General features: G+C 33.0%; 1 protein-coding gene across 3 annotated transcripts in view; it reads left to right on the plus strand.

Annotated features, from left to right (window-relative positions):
* The window catches only part of LOC114347035 (227 kDa spindle- and centromere-associated protein-like), a 1,075,867-nt gene that overhangs the window by 281,548 nt on the left and 772,390 nt on the right, over nt 1-21,929 (plus strand). For all 3 annotated transcript variants that reach the window (XM_050641832.1, XM_050641834.1, XM_050641833.1), the window contains one exon: nt 14,530-14,778. In XM_050641832.1, the coding sequence (XP_050497789.1) occupies nt 14,530-14,778 (249 nt within the window). The remainder of the gene's footprint in view (nt 1-14,529; nt 14,779-21,929) is intronic.

Raw genomic sequence — 21,929 nt, forward strand, 5'->3', positions numbered from 1 at the left:
TTTTGCTGGCAGATGCATATGCCACACATCCGTAGTCAATCTTAGAGCGAATTAAGGAGCAGTGTTTTACCTTCGGCACCCCAAGTACTGTGAGCTAGATACTTTAACAAGTTAAGACCATTTCGACATGAAAGAACTAACTGCTGAATATGACTTTTCCAATTTAACTGTTGATCAAATATCATTCCTAGGAATTTTATTTCGTTTGTATAGGAAAGATTTTGATTCTCAAGCGTGAGATTTGGTTTATCCTCGATACGTTTTTTTGAAAATATTATACATTTTGTTTTATTAGAACAAAAACTAAAACCGGTGTTTAAGGACCAATTTACTAGTTTATTTAAGTGTTCCTGTAATATTGACGCCATATGATTTACATTTTTTCCTTTTATGTAAAGAATCAGATCGTCAGCATATAGTCGTGCCTGAACAGGTTTCGCCATGATTTTTACTATATCGTTTATTGCTATTAAAATCAGAGTAGGGCTGATGACTGATCCTTGTGGGATTCCGTTTTGTTGTTCTCTAAGATAGGATATAGCACCATTCGCTCGGACTTGAAATGTTCTTTGAGTTAAAAAATTGTTTATATAGGCTAAAATATTTCCTTGGTATCCAAATTTGTTTAGAATGCTCAATATACGGTGTTTCCATACTGTATCAAATGCTTTAGTTATGTCAAAGTAAATCGCCATATATTTTTGGTTATTTTTAAAAGCTTCGTGAATAGCGTTTTCCAGATCGATAATGTTGTCGTTTGTAGATCTGCCTGGTCTAAAGCCAGCTTGTTCGATAATCAGTTGATCATTGCGTTCCAGGTTCCACATTAATCTTCTGTTGACTATTTTTTCCATAAGTTTACATGAGGAACACGTTAATGATATAGGACGATATGATTCTGGGTGTAATTTATCTTTATTTGTTTTAATAATAGGAATAACAATGGCATTTTTCCAGATTTTTGGAAATGATTTTTGTGCCCAAATAATATTGAAAATTTGGAGCAGAAACTCTTTTGCTTCCATGGGAAGTTTTTTAATGAATTGTATTGGTATGTTATCTGGACCTGGTGCAGTGTCTTTTATGCTATTAAGTGCATCTTCAAATTCCCCATAACTGAGAGGTATATTAATAGCGTTAAATTCGTCGGAAATTGTAATAGGTACTGCCTCCTCCTCTTGTTTGTATGTTAGGAACTCGTTACTGTAACTTTGGTTGGATGAGAATTTTTGATAGGTATCAGCCAGTTCATTTACTATATCCTGTGGCTCAGTTAGTAGCGTTTTTTCTTTTTGCAGGCTCACAATTTGTTGGTAGGTATGCTGCCCTGTTATTTTTTTAACTTTTTTCCAAACTGATGATATATTTGTACTACTGTTTATGCTAGATATGTATTTCTGCCATGATTCTTGTTTGCTTTTTTTAATTATTCTTCTTGCTTCAGCTCTACGTTTTTTGTACTCTATTAATAGATCAATATTTTTGTATTTTTTGTAGCGGTTCCAAATTGTTTTACTTAATTTAATAGCGGCTTCACATTGTGAATTCCACCAGGGAACTGGTTTGCGTTTTTTTAAAAGTTGAGATTTACCTATGGTTATATTAGCCGCATCCAGTACAATCTGATTGAAGCTCCTAAGTGTGTCATCAATGGAGTCTGAAATTTTAATCTGATCCATTCTGTTTGATACAATTCTCTCAAATTCAATCCAATTTGCCTTTTTTAGTTTCCATTTTTGAGTTGGTATTGTATTTGTGTTTAAATTTACTGTATGCTTTATTAAGATTGGGAAGTGGTCGCTACTATATAAATCTTTTAATGCTGTCCAGTCTAGTTGGGTGATCAATGAGGGTTCACATATGGAGAGATCAATGGCGGAAGAAGTTCCCGTAGCCATATTGAATCTTGTTGGCGAGCCGTCGTTAAGTAGGCATAAGTTCATAGTGTTCAAAACGTTTTCTAACATATTTCCCTTCGTTGTTGTTTTATTTGACCCCCATGTAATGTTATGGCAATTAAAATCTCCCGTGATTATTCGAGGGGAAGGAATTTGTTGGAGAAGATTAAGTAGTTCGGGTTTAGTCAGAGTCTTGTCTGGTGGAACATAAATGCTGCAAATATTTAACTTTAGAGGGGCAAGTATTGTTACAGCAACTGCTTCGATACTAGTTGTGAGGTTTATATTTTGAACAGGTATATTTGACTTTATATATAGAGCTACTCCTCCACTGACGTAGTTCTGATTGGGTCGATTGGTGCAAAATCCTGTGTAACCTTTCAGGTTGTGTGTTGAGTTATTTTTGAAGTGAGTTTCTTAACATGGTTAAATGGGTGTAATACCCATTCAAATTCCATTGTAATATACTATTGAAAGTGATTTATTGTTTAGTTGAAGCACATGAATCACTATCGGGTTCAGATACTTCATGTTGTAATAGTCTTTCTAGCTTTTTGCGTAGTCGTGTTATTCGATTTTTTAATTTTGAGTCAGTAAAATGAGGATGAGTGTCTACAAGCATTTTAATAAGTAATGGTAAATCTGGTGTATAATCCTTAACAATATTATAGACATCTTTAGCTCCGCATGTCTCATTTAGTAACTCCCGAAATTCATCGTAATTTAAGACATATGATTTTGAATGTTTATTGATAAATCTTTTAGCAGCTTCTTCGGTTTCTATCGTTTCCTTGGTTATTGTGTGAATTTGATTTTGTAATTTCTGATCAACTTGTATCTGTTGTTTTTGGGGTGAGTCTTGAGTGGGTGGTATTATGTTTTTTTCGGGTTCAGAATTGTTGTCAGCTCTTATTTTTTTGGATATAGGACTACTTTTATTACATGCTTGGTTAAATATATTCGATGCTGGTTCTTCTGTTGGAGATGGGGTTTCTGATAAATGTCTTTTGGTTGATGTTGATGTTTCTGTTGTTGAAAGGGATATATTTGACCCCTCCATAGAATTTATTCAAAGAGGACTTGATAAATTATTTGTTTGGTTATCTGTTGTGGAAATCTGCGAGGTGATACTTTGAGGTAGATTAAAAGTTGGAATAGTATTTGGCATATTAGAATTGATTAGGGAAGAAGTTTCTGATGAGCATTGTGAGGGAAGATGGCCATTTTGTTTACATTTGAAACAAAGCGATTGGTCGTTGGACAAAAATATTTTGTAGCTAACATTATCATGATTAACCATGACAAAATCAGGTATGGTTATATTATCTAGGGGTTCTATGTATACTTGACGCCTAAAACTGAGTATGTGGCTATATTCAGGATTTGTAGCTCCAATTCTCAAACATGTTATTGGTGACATCAATTTTAAGCCTAGGTTCTGGAGAATATTAATCAACATTTCCTGCGGTATTGTTGGATTAACATTAGATAAGAGAAGACGTTCCGATGGGGTGACTAATCTACGTGCTAGAAGTACTTCATTATTTATTTTTATGGATCCTGTTTTATTTAGAAAGTCATCAACTACAGCTTTACTTGAAAGATAAACGCATACTCGGTTATTAGAGATTCTTGATGAATAAATAATATTTTTTTGGTTGGACGAGTGGTCCTAGTTGCAAAAGATAATCTTGCAATTTTGCGCCATTAATTGAACTGAAGATGATGGCTTGTTCTTTCACTGGTAATTTTGGAGTAGTTTGTTGAGATGCAATAGTAGAGTACATTGGAGTGTTTTGAGAAGTGGTAGGAGTTTCCATTGTTGATAAAGTATTATTCATCATTTAATTTTACTTGAACGATTTATTATAAACATATTTAAGTACGGCCCTGGTTTTAATTGTTGTTAATAAAAAACCAGTCCGGTGTAGTGTTGATATGAAGCTTTTATGTAGATAGATTTCCAAATGAATATATTATTTCAATCTAATTAATGTTCTTCTACTCACGTTTTTGGGTCTTCTTATAACACTAACTTTATTGAACAGGTAAATCACTTTTGTTTATTTACTATGGTGAAAATACTGGTATAAAATTGCGAGTATATCGGAGCTGAAATTAAACACGCTTTGTGGTTCGGAATCAGGTCCGGTCCCTATTAAATTTTTGAAATGTTGGAATCTTAAATTCATATACTTTTACGTAAAAAAATTAACTTCTGATTATAAAAAAAATCTATCACATAGGTTATTGACTGACCTTTTTGATTCACACACAATGATGTCTCCTCTTGACCCAAACAGCTCCTCCTTGTTGATTATGTTGGGCTACCAATCAAAGCCCTCTCCGTTCTCAGCAAACAATCCAGCAGGATACCAGCAACTATTTCTCCAAAAACACAAGCCAGGCCTCTTTTTTTGCCAGTACTCGTTCAATAAACTCCAAAACTCTCTCCTCTCTTTCTCTCAACAATAATCTCCTGAGACCCAAGTATCTTTTTTAATTGGTGTCACAAATAATTTTAATAATGATAATTCTTGTAACTTACTGTCTTGGACTTTACAGAATCAAAGAGGTATTTCTTCTCGATTTGATTTGTCTCTCGTTCCACTTTTCAGCTACTCTCACTATCAAAACAAAACACTAGTACTTGCTTCTGAACTACTCACGAAAACTTTTGACCGCTCCTTTCGGATGCCGGTAACACAATAATCCCTTTTTCCAAAACTATCTGAAAATTCAACCTTCTCTCCTTCCCATTCCAACTTGCCAAACCAATCAGAGACATTTCTTCTTCCCCACACTTTTTTTCATTCGAAAAACCCACTCATACTTTCAAAAATGTTCCTACCATCATAATAATTACTTTCGGGAAATTCTACAAAATTTACTCGGGGTTAAACAAAAAGAGATTAAAATTCCAAACTTTCTTACCTCAATTTTCTAAGAACTAATTACCTATGGCTTCTACCTTTCTCGTAATAAACAATCGGTTTAAAATAATAATCCTAAATAACTTCCACTTCACTTTTATTTTACAAAAATGTTTTTAATTCTTCCTGGAAAAATTCATTAAGGAGAAACCACCTTGCGTGAAAGCTAACTTCTAATAAATATTTACAAATCAATATACAGGGTGTATCAAATTTATGTGCCCGCGTTATATTAAAAAAAATAAAAAATTTTATTCTATCTTTGATTGATAAATTGAAACACAATAATAGTTATTATCTAAATTAAGTTAGAAATATTTATATTTTTTTATTTATATAGTTATTAGAAATATTAACACAATATCTGTAGTAGGTACCTACCTAATTTATTTTCCAATAATCCAGTTTTTGATTGATTCACAAATCTTATAAAAATTGGTATTGATTGCATACCAACTATTTATAATTGTAGATTCAGAAGATTTAGAATCTTTAATTTATTATCAAAATTTTCTTGTTCTGGCAGTAAACGTTTATTATTCTGGTAAGATTTCATTAAGTTAATGAGGAGTATCTAGATATGCCGAATTTTGAATGAGATTTATATTCGCTGGTAAAATATGGAATCTGCTCGAGTTAAATAGTTAATAGGCCTGGATCCTGCGTACCAAAAGACAGTTTATTAATAGCAAGCTGAAAATTTGTTATTAGCTTAAAGGTGTCTAGTCGGACAAGCTTTGATGTTTTAATTTAAAATAAACACTGGAACGGGAAGTTTTAATTGTGGAACAAGGTTACAGATTTCGAATTTCAGACTACGAAAACGTCTCATGTATTGTGTCGGACAGAACTTCCAATTGATTTGCTACTCTTTCATTAGCATGCAAAAATCAGACTGCTATTTACCACCAATATAATTCCTATCCTCTGACATGTTCTACGTGTCGGAATTATTAAAATGTCCAACATATTTTTCGGAGAAAAATTTTTTCATATATTATATATAAAGTTTGTTGTTGAATAAACTTAAAAACAACCTGCTAGTTTTCACAATCATAAACTTGACACGTTTCACATAATGACACGTTTCACAATTAAAGCTTCCCCTGTTCCAGTGTTTCTATACATCAAAGTGTGTCAAATTAGACACCGTTAAGCTATTAACAAATTTTCAGCTTGCTATTAATCAACTTTTTTTTGGTATGCGGGATCCAGGCCTGTACGAAATTTTTAAAAGAAGATGTTTAAAAAAAATTAATTATACAGTTTAAACAGCTTTTTCAAAACTATTTACAATCATATTATTTGTTGTCATTTCATGGAATTAGGCATACTCCAAATTTAATATAAGTAGAGGAACTATGAAAAAAGAACTAGAGGGAGATATAATCTATTTTTTAATAAGATTCTTTGATCACAACCAACTAACTCTTGAGATAAACTGGGAATGCAATAGACTCCCTTTATGATGCTCATACAGAAGCACATTTCCAAGCAATCTTACATTACATAGTTGTTGCTGGCATCCTATAAAGGGAAAAAATAATTATTTTGCATGGTTACAATATATTATCTTGAAGCTGTATTCGATAAAAAATTCTGAAACGAGAAGGCTCACTTTAATCCTTATCCGGGCAAGACATTTTACTTCCATATAAAAGACATGGCGTTTCGGGCCTGTTGAGCCCCACTTGCCCGGATAAGGGTTAAAACAGTAAAAGAAAACGGAGCAGCATAAGGTACTGTTGGTTGGGAGCACTCTGAAGACGACCATGTGTTCGTTGTTCTCTGATAATACCATCAATATAGATAGAATTATTTCTATGAGTATGGCTATGTCAAACGAAATAAGGATCGAGAGACCTTTTAGATGCTCTCAGTGAAACAAATGCAATTTTAGAGCCACAACCAAATACTAGGAACGCTAAGAAAGAAATTCCTCTTATTAAAAAAAGAATGGAGGGACAATTCTTGTTAACAAATTCTGCTTAACAATGGCCGAGGAATATATATGAAAGGTTGTGTTACAATACATTTAGTTTTTATCTAAGCATGAAAATAAATAATATTTTTTTTTTTTTTTTGTAAGCATTTATTAACAATCAGAATTACATAATTCTATAAGCTAATTTGATAACAAGTACAATAACATATCAATGTATTATTGTACACTAAAATGGCGTTATGAGGTACATCACCCAGCGGTTTCACCTCAGTTTCAGCGAAGATCTATGGGCCATAATCTTCGCAATCTTCTGTTGTTTAGTGGCTGTAGTAATGGTAATATTAATTGGTTGGGGTGGTCTTCCAATTTCTCGTGATGTCTGTTGGCTCTTTCTTGAATTACTGTGCTGACTAACGGGATGTTTAGGTCTGTATGAAGGGTTTGGTTGGAAATGTACCACGGGGCATTTGCGATGGTGCGTAGAATTTTTGATTGAGTTCTTTGGATAATTTTTGTGTTTGATTTGCTGGCACAACTCCATAGTTCTATACCGTACGTCCATATAGGTTTGATGACTGTTTTATAAATCAGCAGTTTGTTCTCAATTGAGAGTCGAGATTTTCTACCTATAAGCCAATTAATTTCTTTCACTCTTAACTCAATTTGTTTCTTCTTCTTTAAAATGTGTTGTTTCCAGTTTAATTTAGAATCAAGATGAAGCCCCAGGTATTTGACGATGTTCTGTTGTGGTATGTTGACTTGATTAAGGCTAATATTTGGGCATTGGTCTTTCCTTAGTGTGAAAGTTATATGTGTTGACTTAGTTTCGTTAGCTTTTATCTTCCATTTCTTTAACCACTGTCCAATTTGGTCTAGGTGTTCTTGAAGTTTTAATACTGCAGCTCTTGGATCCTCTTCAGTTGCAAATATTGCTGTGTCATCAGCGAAAGTTCCAATGGTGGTTTGTGGAGAGGTTGGTAAATCGGATGTGTACAGTACATAAAGAAGTGGACCCAATATACTACCTTGTGGGACTCCTGATTGAATTTTGTTACGGTTTGATAGTTCATCCTCCACTTTAGTTTCAAATTCTCTGTGATTTAGATATGATTTTAATAAGTCAAAGTATTTGTTGGGTAGGGATTTTTTGATTTTATAAAGTAATCCTGGGTGCCATACCTTATCAAATGCTTGGCTGATGTCCAGAAAGGCTGCTGTGCAATACTGTTTATTGTCCAAAGCTCTATTAATTACATTTGATATGCGATGACATTGTTGCACTGTAGAATGACCTTGCCGGAATCCAAACTGGTGTTCTGGGATCCAGTTTTGGAATTCTAGGTCGCTCATAATTCTTTTAAGTAACAGCTTTTCAAGAAGTTTTGACATTATTGGCAGTAGACTTATTGGGCGGTATGATGAAACATCCGTTAAAGCTTTACCAGGTTTCGGTATCATAATTACTTGGGCAATTTTTAGTGATATAGGCCAATAATTAAGTCTTAAGATTGCATTTAATATGTACAATAACTTCATTATACCTTTTTTAGGAAGTTGTTTTAGCATTGTTGCTGTTATGAGATCAGTGCCTGGTGCCTTCTTTTCATTCAAATGATTAATTTCATCTTTGATCTCCTTCGGTGTAATTAAAGTTAGTCGCTCTCGTTGATTAATTGGTAAGGCTAGTTCCTGCTCTACTTCTTGTACTTGGTCATTGTCGTGTGGCTTGAAGACTTCAGTTAGATGTTCAGCAAATAAATCAGCTTTTTCTTTGTTGCTTTTTGCCCATGGTCCTGGTGGTAATGAGTTTTTCCGAATTGGAGGTGAAGTATTTATTGGTTTATTTTTATTTTTGATTGGTTTCCAGATAGAGTTATCTTGACGCGAAAGGTTTGATACATAGTTTTCAAATGAGTTGTTTCTCATCTGTTCTAGAGCTGTTTTTAAGTTTCTTGTTTTGTTATTATAAATTGTCCTGTCGTCTGGTCTGTGAGTTCTTTGCCAAATTGATCTAGCTTTTCGTTTTTCTGCTACTAGTCTTTTTATTTCAAGAGGAATGTTGGTTGAAAATTTTTTTTGTCCAGGTTGAGGGGTAGACTGTTTGGCAGCATTTTGAAGTAAGTTGATTAGATTATTAGTTTCTGTTTCTATTTGTTCGGGAGTTTGCAATCTCACTAATAGATTTACTTCCTGTTCTATGATTAGCCGGTATGTGTCCCAGTTTGTTTTGAAGTTATGCAGTCGAGATGTTGGTTTTTTGATTATCACCGTTGTGCTAATTGTGGCAATTATGGGACTATGATCTGATGATAAATCAAAACTTGGTACTACATCTGTATATGATTGAGATATTCCGTTTGTAATAAAGAAATCCAATAGGTCTGGTGTTTTATTTGGATCGGTTGGCCAATATGTCGGTGATCCCGTCGATAGGAATGAGTAGCTTTTATCCTGGATAACTTTTGCTAGCTCTCTGCCTTTGGTGGTTGTTAGGCGTGAACCCCATAGCGTATGTTTACAGTTGTAATCTCCACCTGCTATAAATTTTGGCCCTAGAGTTTCGAAAAAGGGTAGAAGATCTTCTTTTGTAAGTCTATGCCTGGGCGGACAATAAATTGCTGTGACAGTTATATCATATGGAAGAGTTTGTATTTTTATCGATGTTGCTTGAATGTGATTTGTTTCGTATTTTAGCATTTCATAATGTTTTATAGTTTCTCTTATCAATATGGCTGAACCTCCGTGGGCTGTACCATCTGGGTGATTTGTGTAATATAATTTATACTTAGGTATCTTGAAGTAGGTTCTGTCTGTAAAATGGGTTTCACTTACTAGTAGTATGTCAATGAAATTTTGTTCCAGAAATAGTTTTATATCTTCTTTATGATTAGGAAGACCATTGGCATTCCATTGGGCAATTCTTATGAACTTAGACATTGTTAGTTTACTTTATTTACTAGCATGGAAATCATGTTGAGCACCATACTGTTTTGTTGCATTAGCTGGTTAAATAAATTTTTAAACTCTTCTAGAAATTTGGTAAGTATACTCGCTGTATCTTCGTTATTGTTCTGATTATTTGCTGCAGCTTGAGCGTAACTTTCATACTGATTCTGAATCCTGGGTTGTGTATATATTCTGGGTTGTGTATGTATTTGATTTATTGCTGGATTTAATACGTTTCCTCTGTTATGATACCTGTTATTAATATTATAAATTTTTTGGTAATGTTCACATCCTTTATAATTTGCGGGGTGATCCCCACCACATAATGCACATTTTTCTGGAGTTTCTCTAGTCTTCTTACAAGTTGTGGTATTGTGGGCTCCTCCGCATTTGACGCATACAAATGGTTTATTGCAATATGACTTGGAGTGACCGTACGATTGGCATCTCATGCATTGTATTATGCGATTTTTGGTTGTTCGGGGAGGTTCAATTTCAATAACTCTATTCTGTAGCCCCCTTAAGTTATAAATATCTTTGTTATTTGCTGCCGGTTCGAGATCCACGAAGAACAAATTAAGTGGCTCTTTAGTAATTCTGTGTTGTGCATTTATTATATTTCGAACTTTATGACCCAGTTTTAGGAGTTCGTTTTTGATATCCTCGGTGTTAGTAGAGTGGTGAAGGTATTTTATTACAACTCTATAGGCTCGATCCTGTTTTAACTGATATGTATGGTGATAAATGTTATGTTCATTAAAATATCTAACCATTTTTCTATATGTATCTGGCGTGCCACAACTTAATTTTACGACATTGTTAGTTAAACTTTTTGTATGATATTCTTCCCTTTCTGCTACATCCTTAATTTTTTGTACCATTTTTTGATAGTCTTGTACACCGTGTATGAAAATTGGTGGAGGGTTTGCTGTGTTGCTCTCCTTGGGAGGGACTACTTCATTTTCTAGCGCTTCAAATCTATTTTCTGTTACAATAATATTTGTACTGTTTGCATTGTCTGTTGTTTTTCTGATTTTTCTTCTTTTTGAGCTTCTAATTTCTTGCCAATCGTTGCTGCTAGCTGGTTCGTTGTTTTCTTCCTCTTCTTCACTGGTGGATGGCAATCGTTGTAATTGATAATTTGAAGCAGAACTATGATATGTGATCGGCACTAATGGAATTTGTGTCTGTGGTAGTGGAGGGTACAAGTTAGGTGGCATTGGTTTAGTTGGTGCTGGTTGAGACATCGATATTAGATATGGCGTGGTTTGTACATTCATGGCTAGTTGCCCTTGTGTGTTGGCTTGTTGATACATTTGTGGGTTGGTTATTGAATTATTACTAAACTCTGTATTTATCCCGGATGGAAACATATTTTGAAAAATATATTTATCATCATTTGCGTACCTGTGTATTAGTTTTCCTGGACTGGGCTTGTCACAGTCCCGAACAGGGTGTTTTTTTGCTGTACTAAATTACTTCGATATGTCGATACAAGAATGGACTGAACAAATTTTATCTACGTTAAATAATCTGTGGTTAAATCACAAAATTCGAAGAGAAACTTTGAATTATGTATTTAAACTTTGACAGTTATTTTGACAATAAATAATATGAACACATTTGTACTACATTTATTTTCAAACAAACCAGTTTTTTATTGATTCACACAAAATTTTTATTGATTACGATTTACAATTAACCCATTTGCAGATACGACTATATATGCATGTACTTACAAAGGGAAATTACTGTCTGCATATGAACATGTGTCCACAAATGTGTTAATACAATACATATTTACAATAAAATTATATTATAGAATATTTGTGAAAATCTTATGTCCAGAGCTCTTTGGCAAACCAAACCTATCCCCAGCAACAAATTCTCTGGTTTACTTAGCATCCAAATCCTAAACATTAAATTTTTTCCAATAGAATTATTCTTTTTTCAAATTGGTGGATATGACCCATACAATTAAATAGTTCCTGGAAATATAACAATATATACATGATGTTATTAATTTGTTATACAATTTTACCTGGAAAGTAGTTCTGGACATACGAAAATGTTCTCTAAATTGGATATTGAATTATGGTTTATATATATATATATATATATATATATATATATATATATATATAAAATACGAGATGTAGATCCGAAGTGGTGGATGTGTGAATTGTTCGTAAGGGGATTTTTCCACATTCTCTATTTCATCTGTTTTATATATATATATATATATATATATATATATATATATATATATATATATATATATATATATATATATATATATTAAAATAATTTTAATTCCTTGTTATTATTTCATCTCATCCTTCTGGAATAATGGTACATCCGCTAAATGTATAACGGCATTTGCTAATTGAGGGATAATTTCGCCCCCAAACAAAAATTCTTCAAGAATATTATCCATTTTAGTTTAGACACAGTTTTATTTAAAAACAAAACTGTCTAGGTTATAAATTATATAAATAAAGAATAAAAACAAAAACAAATGGAACACAGAACACACTCAATCGAATGTCAAACGTCAGTCGTTCACTAGTAAAAAAACTGTCAGCGTTGGGTGGGTTGTGGCGCGCAGCGGTCAAATACCTCCTGCGGTTCTCTCACTCTAATACCCGCAAGTTAGGTTTGGACCGAAGGGTTAGGTCTTCCTCCTTTCTGACCGCTGCGCGCAATTGCAATCTGCCCTCAGCAGCGTTTCAGCGCAAATTAATCGGATTGCACTCGGATTAATTCTGGTGAACGCGACCATTGTTACTTCACGCACACTTTAAATCCTTCACGCACTGCTACCTATAATGACAGTTTTCACAAACTAAAAACGTATGCATAATATGAGATAGAGTAGATAAAATAATTTTTATACACATGGGCGCGAAATGTTGCCAAGTCAGTGACGTTTGATTTCTTGTTATAAAAAAATCGAATTTTAGTAGTTTCAATGTGACACAAAATCTAGGCACGGGATAAAAAAGTTTATTTGAAGAAAGTGTATTTTTTGGTCTTTCTTAATGGCGGTACAGGCTCCTTTTTTCAATATTTTATTTAGTTATACAGTAATTTCCACATACTAACATATTTCTGAAATTTAGCTCTGTACCGCCATTCTTTATTATATTACGAATATATGTGCCAAATATCTCGACAAAATATTCAAAATTACAGCCGCAATCTTGGAACGCGTTTGTTGCTACCTGTTGATCGCTACTGTTTGCTCTTAATAAACAATTATGAACAACAAAAAGTAATATTTATGTGATTATGTACATGGAATATTACATAATTTGTAATATTAAATATGTATATTTAGGTATATATTTTGCATTATTGTGAATAAATACTTAAGTAATTATATAATTTTCTACTTTTCTCGAGCAATTTGTATTTCAAGCAATTTTCGTGTCGAGCATTTCGTTTTCGAGCAATTGATTTCGAGCAACTGCATTCGAGCAATTGACCTAGAATCGTAAATATGCATCAGGTACCTATACAAGGAAAATTTACCCGTTAAGCAACCATATTATTACAGCGATATTGTTAAAGAGTGCAAAATAGTGCACTAAGTGCACTAAGACTATATGGTAGGGGAGCCCAAGAGGGGATTTTTACAGTTACTCGAGCGCGTCAGATTATCATATGTGGAGAAACCTTGTACCCTGTAAATGTATCTTTACCATATATTTGCTCTTAATACAGGGGAGTTCGTTAAGGGGGGTCCGAAAAAATCTATCCTTACAAAAAAATCGACATCGTTAGATTAAGATAAGGTAGTATGTATATTTCAAAAAATCTGACGATTTGAGCGGAGCGTAAGGAAATGGGTGAGTCACAAAGTTTCACAAGAAAAATGCGAATATTTCGCGAAATGAACGACAGATAGAAAAACTAAAAAATACGTGCTCAATATTTTTCAAAAATCTATCGAATGATACCAAACACCACCCTTCACGGAAAGGGGTGGGAATAAATTTTAAATACGAACCCCGCGATATCTCGCGAAATGAACATTGACCGAAAGACTGAAAAATACCCGTATTCAATATTTTTGAAAAGTCAATCGAATGGCACCAAACACGATCCCCCCACGGAGGTGGGGTGGAGTGTTAGTTTAAAATCTTCAATAGGAGAACCCCATTTTTTATTGCAGATTTGGATTCCTTACGTAAAAATAAGCAATTTTTTATGGAGATATTTTTTCGAATTATGGATAGATGGCGCTATAATCGAAAGAAACGATTGTTGGAAATGGAAAATTTAATCAAAAAATGAAAAGTCCCCACTAAAATGGAAAACTTTACTTAACTTTTTTTGGTTTTAGGACCTACTCTTCACAACCCAATAGGTCCCCATAACGCTCGAGTGACTGCACATTTAGCATACTTTCCTCCCCTACTATAACATAGTAAAAAATAGGTTTAGGAAATTCGAGACATCAAAAATGACCCATTTTTAAGGTGGGCGTTTAATTTTGCCGGTGAGTGTATAGGTATGTCTGAATTGTCAAGGTGAATGAGTTAGATAAAATTAAATTATTTGAAGAATTTTTTACCAATTATCAACAAACAAAATTTGATTAATTTGATGTTTTGTATTTTGAGAACGGTTACCGAAATGGGAATGGAAACGTTAAATAAACTTATTTTAAAGAAAAATCGTGTATAAAAATAGTAAATTGTATTAAGCTGCCACAAGAAAATGACCTCAGAAGAATATAAAATATAGTAGTTAGTACATATTCCTATAGAGATTGTAAAGTATTTATTATTTTTATTAATAGGAAACTTCCCAAAAAGTTTAAGCGGTAGCGAAACGGACGTTTCCACTTCCAATGAAAATTTGTCGAACGAAGAAAAATATGTGATTAGACATACTCCTCGTCAGGAACCTCAAGGACAAGAAAATTTGACGGATTCAAAAAGAAGTTCACTAAGAGACAGTTTGCCTTCAAATCGAAGCTCCCTGGATGTTTCTTCGTCATCTTATAATACTTTGATTATCCACAGTGCGGGAGATGAACCTTGGAATGGTAAATATAATTAATATTAATTATTATTAAATGGAAGTACTACATAATTAAAGAGAAAATAGACGTTTTTAAATTTAAATTAAAATCTGTTTTTACTATTTGTTGCCATACAGTTTGTTTTGATCTTTTCATTAATCATTGTTTTATTTTGATTTATTGCCAAACCCTTGGATGCTTCCTTGCTTTTAGTGATACACATACACATACATATTTGATTGGTCTTCTTTAGACTTCTTTGCCTTTCGATCCAGTTCAATCTTGGTGGGAGTTCCATCTCACAAGCCATCCGCGCTGAATGTGTTAAATAATATTATCAATACCTAATTTATACTTGTTTTATCTGTTTGGGTACTGATTCGTTCTTTAGGAACTCAGTTTATTTCAAACTATTTTTTATTTATTATAGTAAAAAACAAGAAATAATTTCTGTGATTGCGTTTAATTTTTGAAGACTCGTTTTTTACTTCCCGGTTTCATAAATGTCTTGTAGTTTAATATCAGACCTTTCGGGTATTTCTAATATAGCTAATTTTTTTTTGTTTACAAAAATTGAGATTTTAAAGTACCTTTTCTGTACCCGTTTTCGATCTTTTCATAAATTGTCACTGCGCTTGCAGCTTCTATAATATGCATAAACTTAATAATTCACGTTTATTTTTCTGCTTAGTTTCATAGTATCCATGCTTTATAGACGAGCGGCACACCCCAAAAAAACACTTAGGTATTTCTCGAGATACTGACCATGTGTGGTGAATGGTCAAATTGTGTCTTATTATACTTTATGTTTTTGATGGTGCTGAAAAAGAAATGAAGTTTATTTTGAATTTTAAGTGGGAGAACATTGTCAAAATCAGAATTTTACCTCAAAAATAAAAAAATGAAATCATGTTTTGCTGCGCTTAACTTGCTACAGCTCTGTTCGAGTTTACTATTTTTTCTAAAAATTTTATTGCGTATATTTTCCACCCTTCTGATGACTATGGGACCTATTGCAAGCCTTCAATATTATTCTAATAAAATTTATAATTTTTTTTTAAATAAACGTTGCACATTTGTGATTTGCAAAGTTTAATCGCAAAAGTTGAGTGACAAAATTTAAAAGTAGCTTTTTAATTACGTTTACGTTAAAATATAGAGTACAAAGAAGTTTTCCGGGGAGTTTTAGATCAAAATGTTTTATAGAAAAAAAAATGGTGCAACTATTAACACCGACGTTATACATACACCCCCAAAATATGGCTTATTTCTCGAGATACTGACGACGTGTGGTGAATGGCTAATTTTGGTCTTACTTTATGTTTTTGATTGTGCTGAAAACGAAAATGAAGTTTATTTTGAATTTAAAGTGGGGGAACATTGCCAAAATCAGAATTTTACCATAAAAATAAAAAAACAAATTCACGTTTTTCTTAAACTTAAAAAATGCACCATCTTGTTTTCTATAAAACATTTTGATCTACAACTCCCCAGAAAACTTTTGTACCCAATATTTTAACATAAACGTGATTAAAAAGCTAAGTGTCAAATTTTGTCTCACTCAACTTTTGCGATTTAATTTTGCAATTCAAAAATCTGCACCGTTTACTGTAAAAAATTCATATCTTTAATTAGAATAAGACTGAAGGCTTGCAACATGTCACATAGTCTTCAGAAAGGTAAAAAATATATGCTACACAAATTTCAGAAAAAAAAAATATTAAAACCGAACAGAGTTGTAGAGAGTTCCGTAATTTCTTTTTTTTGTGTTTAGTGTAAAATTGCGTTTTGGCGATGTTCCCCCATTTATAATTAAAAATGAACCTCATTTTCGTTTTCAGCGCCATCAAAAACATAAAGAATTTCACCACACCGTGGTCAGTACCATGTCATTTTGAGGGTGCCTGCAGCTCGCCTATTATACTTAGGCTGCACCTACATTGGATCCGTATTTCTCCAATCCGATCCGACGTCGCACAGTTGGACAGGAGAGCTAAAAAGTTGGCATAAAATAAAAATGTTAAATACAATATTTTCTGTAGTTTTCATTTTAATGAAATAGTACACAATCCTACGTATAATTTGGCATCATTTTTCACCATTCAATCCCCCTCCACCCTTTGCGACGCGTCGCAGAGAGCGCATAGTCAGTGTTAACAATGCGTAAGGCGTGATTCGACTTACGTTTGATCCACGTATTTAAAGTCAAAAATCAATTTACTAGTAAAATGGGCCACATATCTGATCTTCAGATAAGTGACAATATTATTACAAACATGATACAGGGTGTTTCATTGGTAAACGGAAATACTTGGATGGTGAATAGAGGTCACTGAAGTGGTTCTAGATATACTACATTATTACCTCACCGATTTTTATAACCGAGTTACAGGGTGTTTTATCGATTTTGCTCATTTCTTTCTGGACCCATAACTTTAGAACCAATCTGTATATTTTTTGATATTTGATACACATTATGTCTCATTTAAAACAAAACTATCAAACTACTAATCACAAGGAAAATTCAGGTCCGGACTAAAAAAATTATAAATTTATTTTGACCTTAACACAACACCCTGTATTGAAATTTTGAAAATCCGTTTGCATGTTTGAAAACAGCACAAAAAACTAAGTTTAATGCTTCACTTCAATTTTTTGGCCAGACAATTTAATGACTTTAAATTTGAAATTTTATTGAAATTTTTAAGAACTCTGAGATTAAAAAGCAATTACTCATTTTAAAAATAATCAATACCTTTTTACTACATTAGAACGACCCATTTACTAATCACAAGAAAAATCCAGTATATTGAAATTTCTGCACATTTGAAAAGAGCACAAAAAATTGAGTTTAAAGATTCGCCTTAAATTAAATGACTTTAATTTTGAAATTAAATATAATGAAATTTTTAAGAACTATGAAATTAAAGAGCAGGCTTTTAAAAGCAGTTTTAATAATAAATTAATGATGTTAATGAATAAATACTCATTTTAAAAATAATCAATAACCTTTTACTACATTGGAACGACCCACTTACATAAGAAAAATTCAGGTCCGGATTAACAAAAAAATATATAAACTAATAATGACCTTGAAACAACACTCTGTATATTGAAATTTTCAAAAGCTGTTTAAACATTTGAAAAGAGCACAAAAACCTAAGTTTAATGGCTCTCTTTAATTTTTTGCGCAAACAATTTAATGACATTGCTTTTGAAATTACATATATCGAAATTTTTGTTAGAGTTCTGAGTTCTCATTAAATTGTCTGCGCAAAAATGGAAGCGAACCATTAAACTATAACGATCGGATGGACAAGAGGTCATGGAGGCTGAACCGGAATGATCAGGACGATATTATCCTTAGATGGAATAAGGAATGACCGAAGATGGAAAGGTCCAATCGCCTACATTGACGAAACAAAGGCCACGTTGCTCAGTCGGAAGAGATGTGGGCGTGGTTCTTTGAGTTGGGCTTCTGTTGCGATGAAAGATGTTAAATGAATAGATAATGATACGTGAATAGGGCTACTAAAAAGACAGTTGTTTGTGCTCTTTTTAAATAGGTATGCAAACGGATTTTGAAAATTTCAATACCTATACAGGGTGTTGTTTCAAGGTCACAATGAATTTATAATTTTTTTTTAGTCCGAACCTGGATTTTTCGTGTGATTAGTAGTTGGACAGTTTGGGTTCTAAATGAGACATATATGTATTAAATATCAAAAAAATATACAGCGTGGTTATAAAGTTATGGGTCCAGAAAGAAATGGGCAAAAGCGATAAAACACCCTGTAACTCGTTTATAAAAAATGGTGAGGCAATAAATCTAGTATATCTAGAACCGCCTCAGTGACCTCAGTCATCCAACCAATTTGGATGATGACAGGTAATTTTAAACAACATATAAGAAACTAGATTTACTTAATTATTATATAGGGTGTTTCAGTGGGAAACGAAAATACTTGAATGGTGAATAGAGGTCACTGAGGCGGTTCTAGATATACTAGATTTATTAAAATATTAAGATATTAAAATTACCTGTATAAAATATCAAAATATGCATTTTTCAAAAAGAGCAAGTGATCTGTTAGTGTTCTCAGACTGACTCGACTTTAATTTTGTTTTATTTTGAAAGTTTGAGTGTTATTCTCTAAAAAGTCATTTTAACTTTTTGCTACTCCTTTTTTCACAATTTTATTTTTTGTGAGGTTATGTTAACCTAATTAAATTGAATAACACTATTAATTCCCATTTTTCGTTATTTGCATAATTCAAGAAAGTGTAGTAGATCCAAAACAAGTGAAGATGTATTCCACTTTTTGTTGACTAGTAGTGATCCACTGATTACAAGCGAAAGAAACAAAAAGAAATAAATCAGAACACCTGCCAGTGGAAGCACATGTTGAAATATTCTAATGTGCGAGATGTTGCAGATGATTGTGGCAGTGCAAGTGAAAATGTCTCATCTGATGATTCTGTAGTTTAAGTTTTTCAATATTTTACCTACAAATGTTATTCTTATAAATAGGTATGCGGTAAATGGTTTTAAAAAATAATTTGGTTAGGTAATTCTTCAAAAATAATGTTAATAATAAATAAAATTAATAAATATACATAAAAACAAGTGAATTAGACTGTAGATTATTTATTTTAAATTAAAATGACTAAACTTCAGATATCATTTAAATCAATATCGGTAGTAACAGCTACGGTAGTGCAGCTTTGATTAAGTTTGAGCAAAACATTTGAACAAGCAAAACATTTGAGCAAAACATTTGAACCTGCTTAAAAACAACATATGTGCAGTTTTTCCGCGATGCTGCAGATAAAATAAAGATTGCCATGCTGATCGACAACATTCGTCACGGATATGCAGATCAAGAAGAAAAAGAAAACATTTGAAAAAACATCGTTGTTGTACATGTACACACAACTTATATTTAAAAAAAATTGGCTACAGTATATCGACAATGATTTATTGCCAACTTATGTTGTCTCTTGCCCCACTGTGCGTCGGATTGAAAACAAACTCAAGGTATTAAAGGGTAGTGCGCAGTATTAAAGCGTAAATCGCCCGATATCGGATCGGGCTTCCCACTGCAGTGTAGGCACTACGCTTTAATACCTGGAGTTTGTTTTCAATCCGACGTTGGATCTGATCAGATCGGAGAAATACGAATACAATGTAGGTACTCACTCACTTGGAAGTATATAAGAGGTCACATAATATGATGATTTTAACCTGATGATAACCGTTTCAATTAGTTCCCCCAATCTAACTTAGCTTGTCAGACGCCTAGAAGATAAAACATATTGTAACATTTTTTTAATCGTTTACTTGTTTATTTTTTTATTCGTTCAACATACGACAGATACGCCACTGGCTCATGCGTCTGGCCATCGCTTGTTGTCTTGAATCTTATCGAATCCGCGGAAGCATAACAAATCGCTGTCTAAGATATCGAGTTGTATAGAAAATTCAACCCCATCAAATTCAACCCCATTTAAATAGTCGCACTGTACGTTTTCTAATAAATGTTTAGTATCCTTCTAAACACCTAATTCGCTGTCGCGTCCTATACCTAATACCTATATCGTAAAAATTACTATTAAAAATGTTAAATATTATTATATTAAATATTAAATTATTAGTAGTTTATTCTTAAAAATTACTAATGCAGCTTGATAAAATAAGTACTTTAAACTCAGTGGAATTTTTAAGTGAGTAAAGACCAACAACTGTGTGTTAACTGTTTTACTTTTATGTTATCTCTGAGCCAGTGCCGTATTTCCCATTACGCCAAATACGCAAAGGCGTCCGGCGACAAAATAAAGGCGGCGAAGACGTACAGCTTCAATGCTGAATCAAATAAAATGCATAGTTAAACACAGCCAACGAATTAAGCCGGCCTACGGTTCCACAAACATCTAAAACATCAAAATATCTATTCTTTAAAATTAAAAGATATACACACAACCAATCCTATATGGAATCACCATGTATTTCAAAGTAATATTTATTTCTTCAAGAGGACATAGATCAATGATAGATTATGTGGTCACAAACAGAAATATTCACCATAAACAGATAGTGGATGTGAGAAGTTTGACGTCACCCAATGTGGGAAGCGATCACTATTTGGTACTTGGTAAAATTAGATTAAATGAAAGATGGAAAAAGAAGATGAAACAAACGAATTCAGAGGAAATAATAAAAATAGAAAATTTAAGAGATGACTCCATAAAGTTATTATATCAGAAAAGGCTAGAACAGAAAATAAAAATGGAGAGTATCGAAAATGAAAGCAATGTAGAAACTAGCTGGAGAAAACTTAAGAAAAATATTCTGGACGCTGCCCGAGAAGCCCTTGGAACGAAAATAATAAACAAAAACAAAAGTGGTCAACGAAAACACCATAGAGGTATATATTAACATAGAGGGAGCCTACCTTCCGCGCTTCCTGACGACAAGATCTCATGGACTGGTTTGCTGCATCTCTTTCTAACACATTGTATCGAAAATCTATGATGACATTCAGTGTGAATATAGGCACGGAAGAGGAGGACAACTGTAGCAGCTTTACTATGCGTAAGAGTGAAACAGCACTAATCCAAATAAAAAACATGGTGTCGTCACTTCGCTCTGAATGACACTCTCTCTATGCTAATATATAACTCTATGGAAAACACCATGGTTTACACTAGAGGTTAAACACAAATGTCACCAAAAAAAGAAAGCTTTCCCAAAATATAAGTCAGAAAAAACGAATGAATCATATAAAGACTGTAAAAGAGTAAGAACTGAAACTCACCAATTGGTAAGCAAAACAAAAACAGATTACTGGTAAAGATTCACAAAAGGACTAGATGAATTTCTACGGACAACAGAAACAAGTATGGCGCTTCATAAGACAACAAAGAAGCGAAATGAAAGAACCAGTTGAAATAGAACATGAAACCTCTATACTCTGGGTATAGAAATTTTTGAAGAAAAGAATGATGAAATATGGGGAAAAATAAATGAGGAGATATTTAAGACAAAAAGAAGAGGGGCTTAGCTCAGAAGGACAACTTAACTGGGCAGAGACACTAAATCTCAAGTGGGTATTCGGGCTAGCTTCTATACACCGAATATTGGCTTTAGAGATATAAAAAAAGGTTTGATAATGAAA

This window comes from Diabrotica virgifera, chromosome 1, assembly GCF_917563875.1.
Source record: "Diabrotica virgifera virgifera chromosome 1, PGI_DIABVI_V3a".
Classification (NCBI taxonomy): domain Eukaryota; kingdom Metazoa; phylum Arthropoda; class Insecta; order Coleoptera; family Chrysomelidae; genus Diabrotica; species Diabrotica virgifera.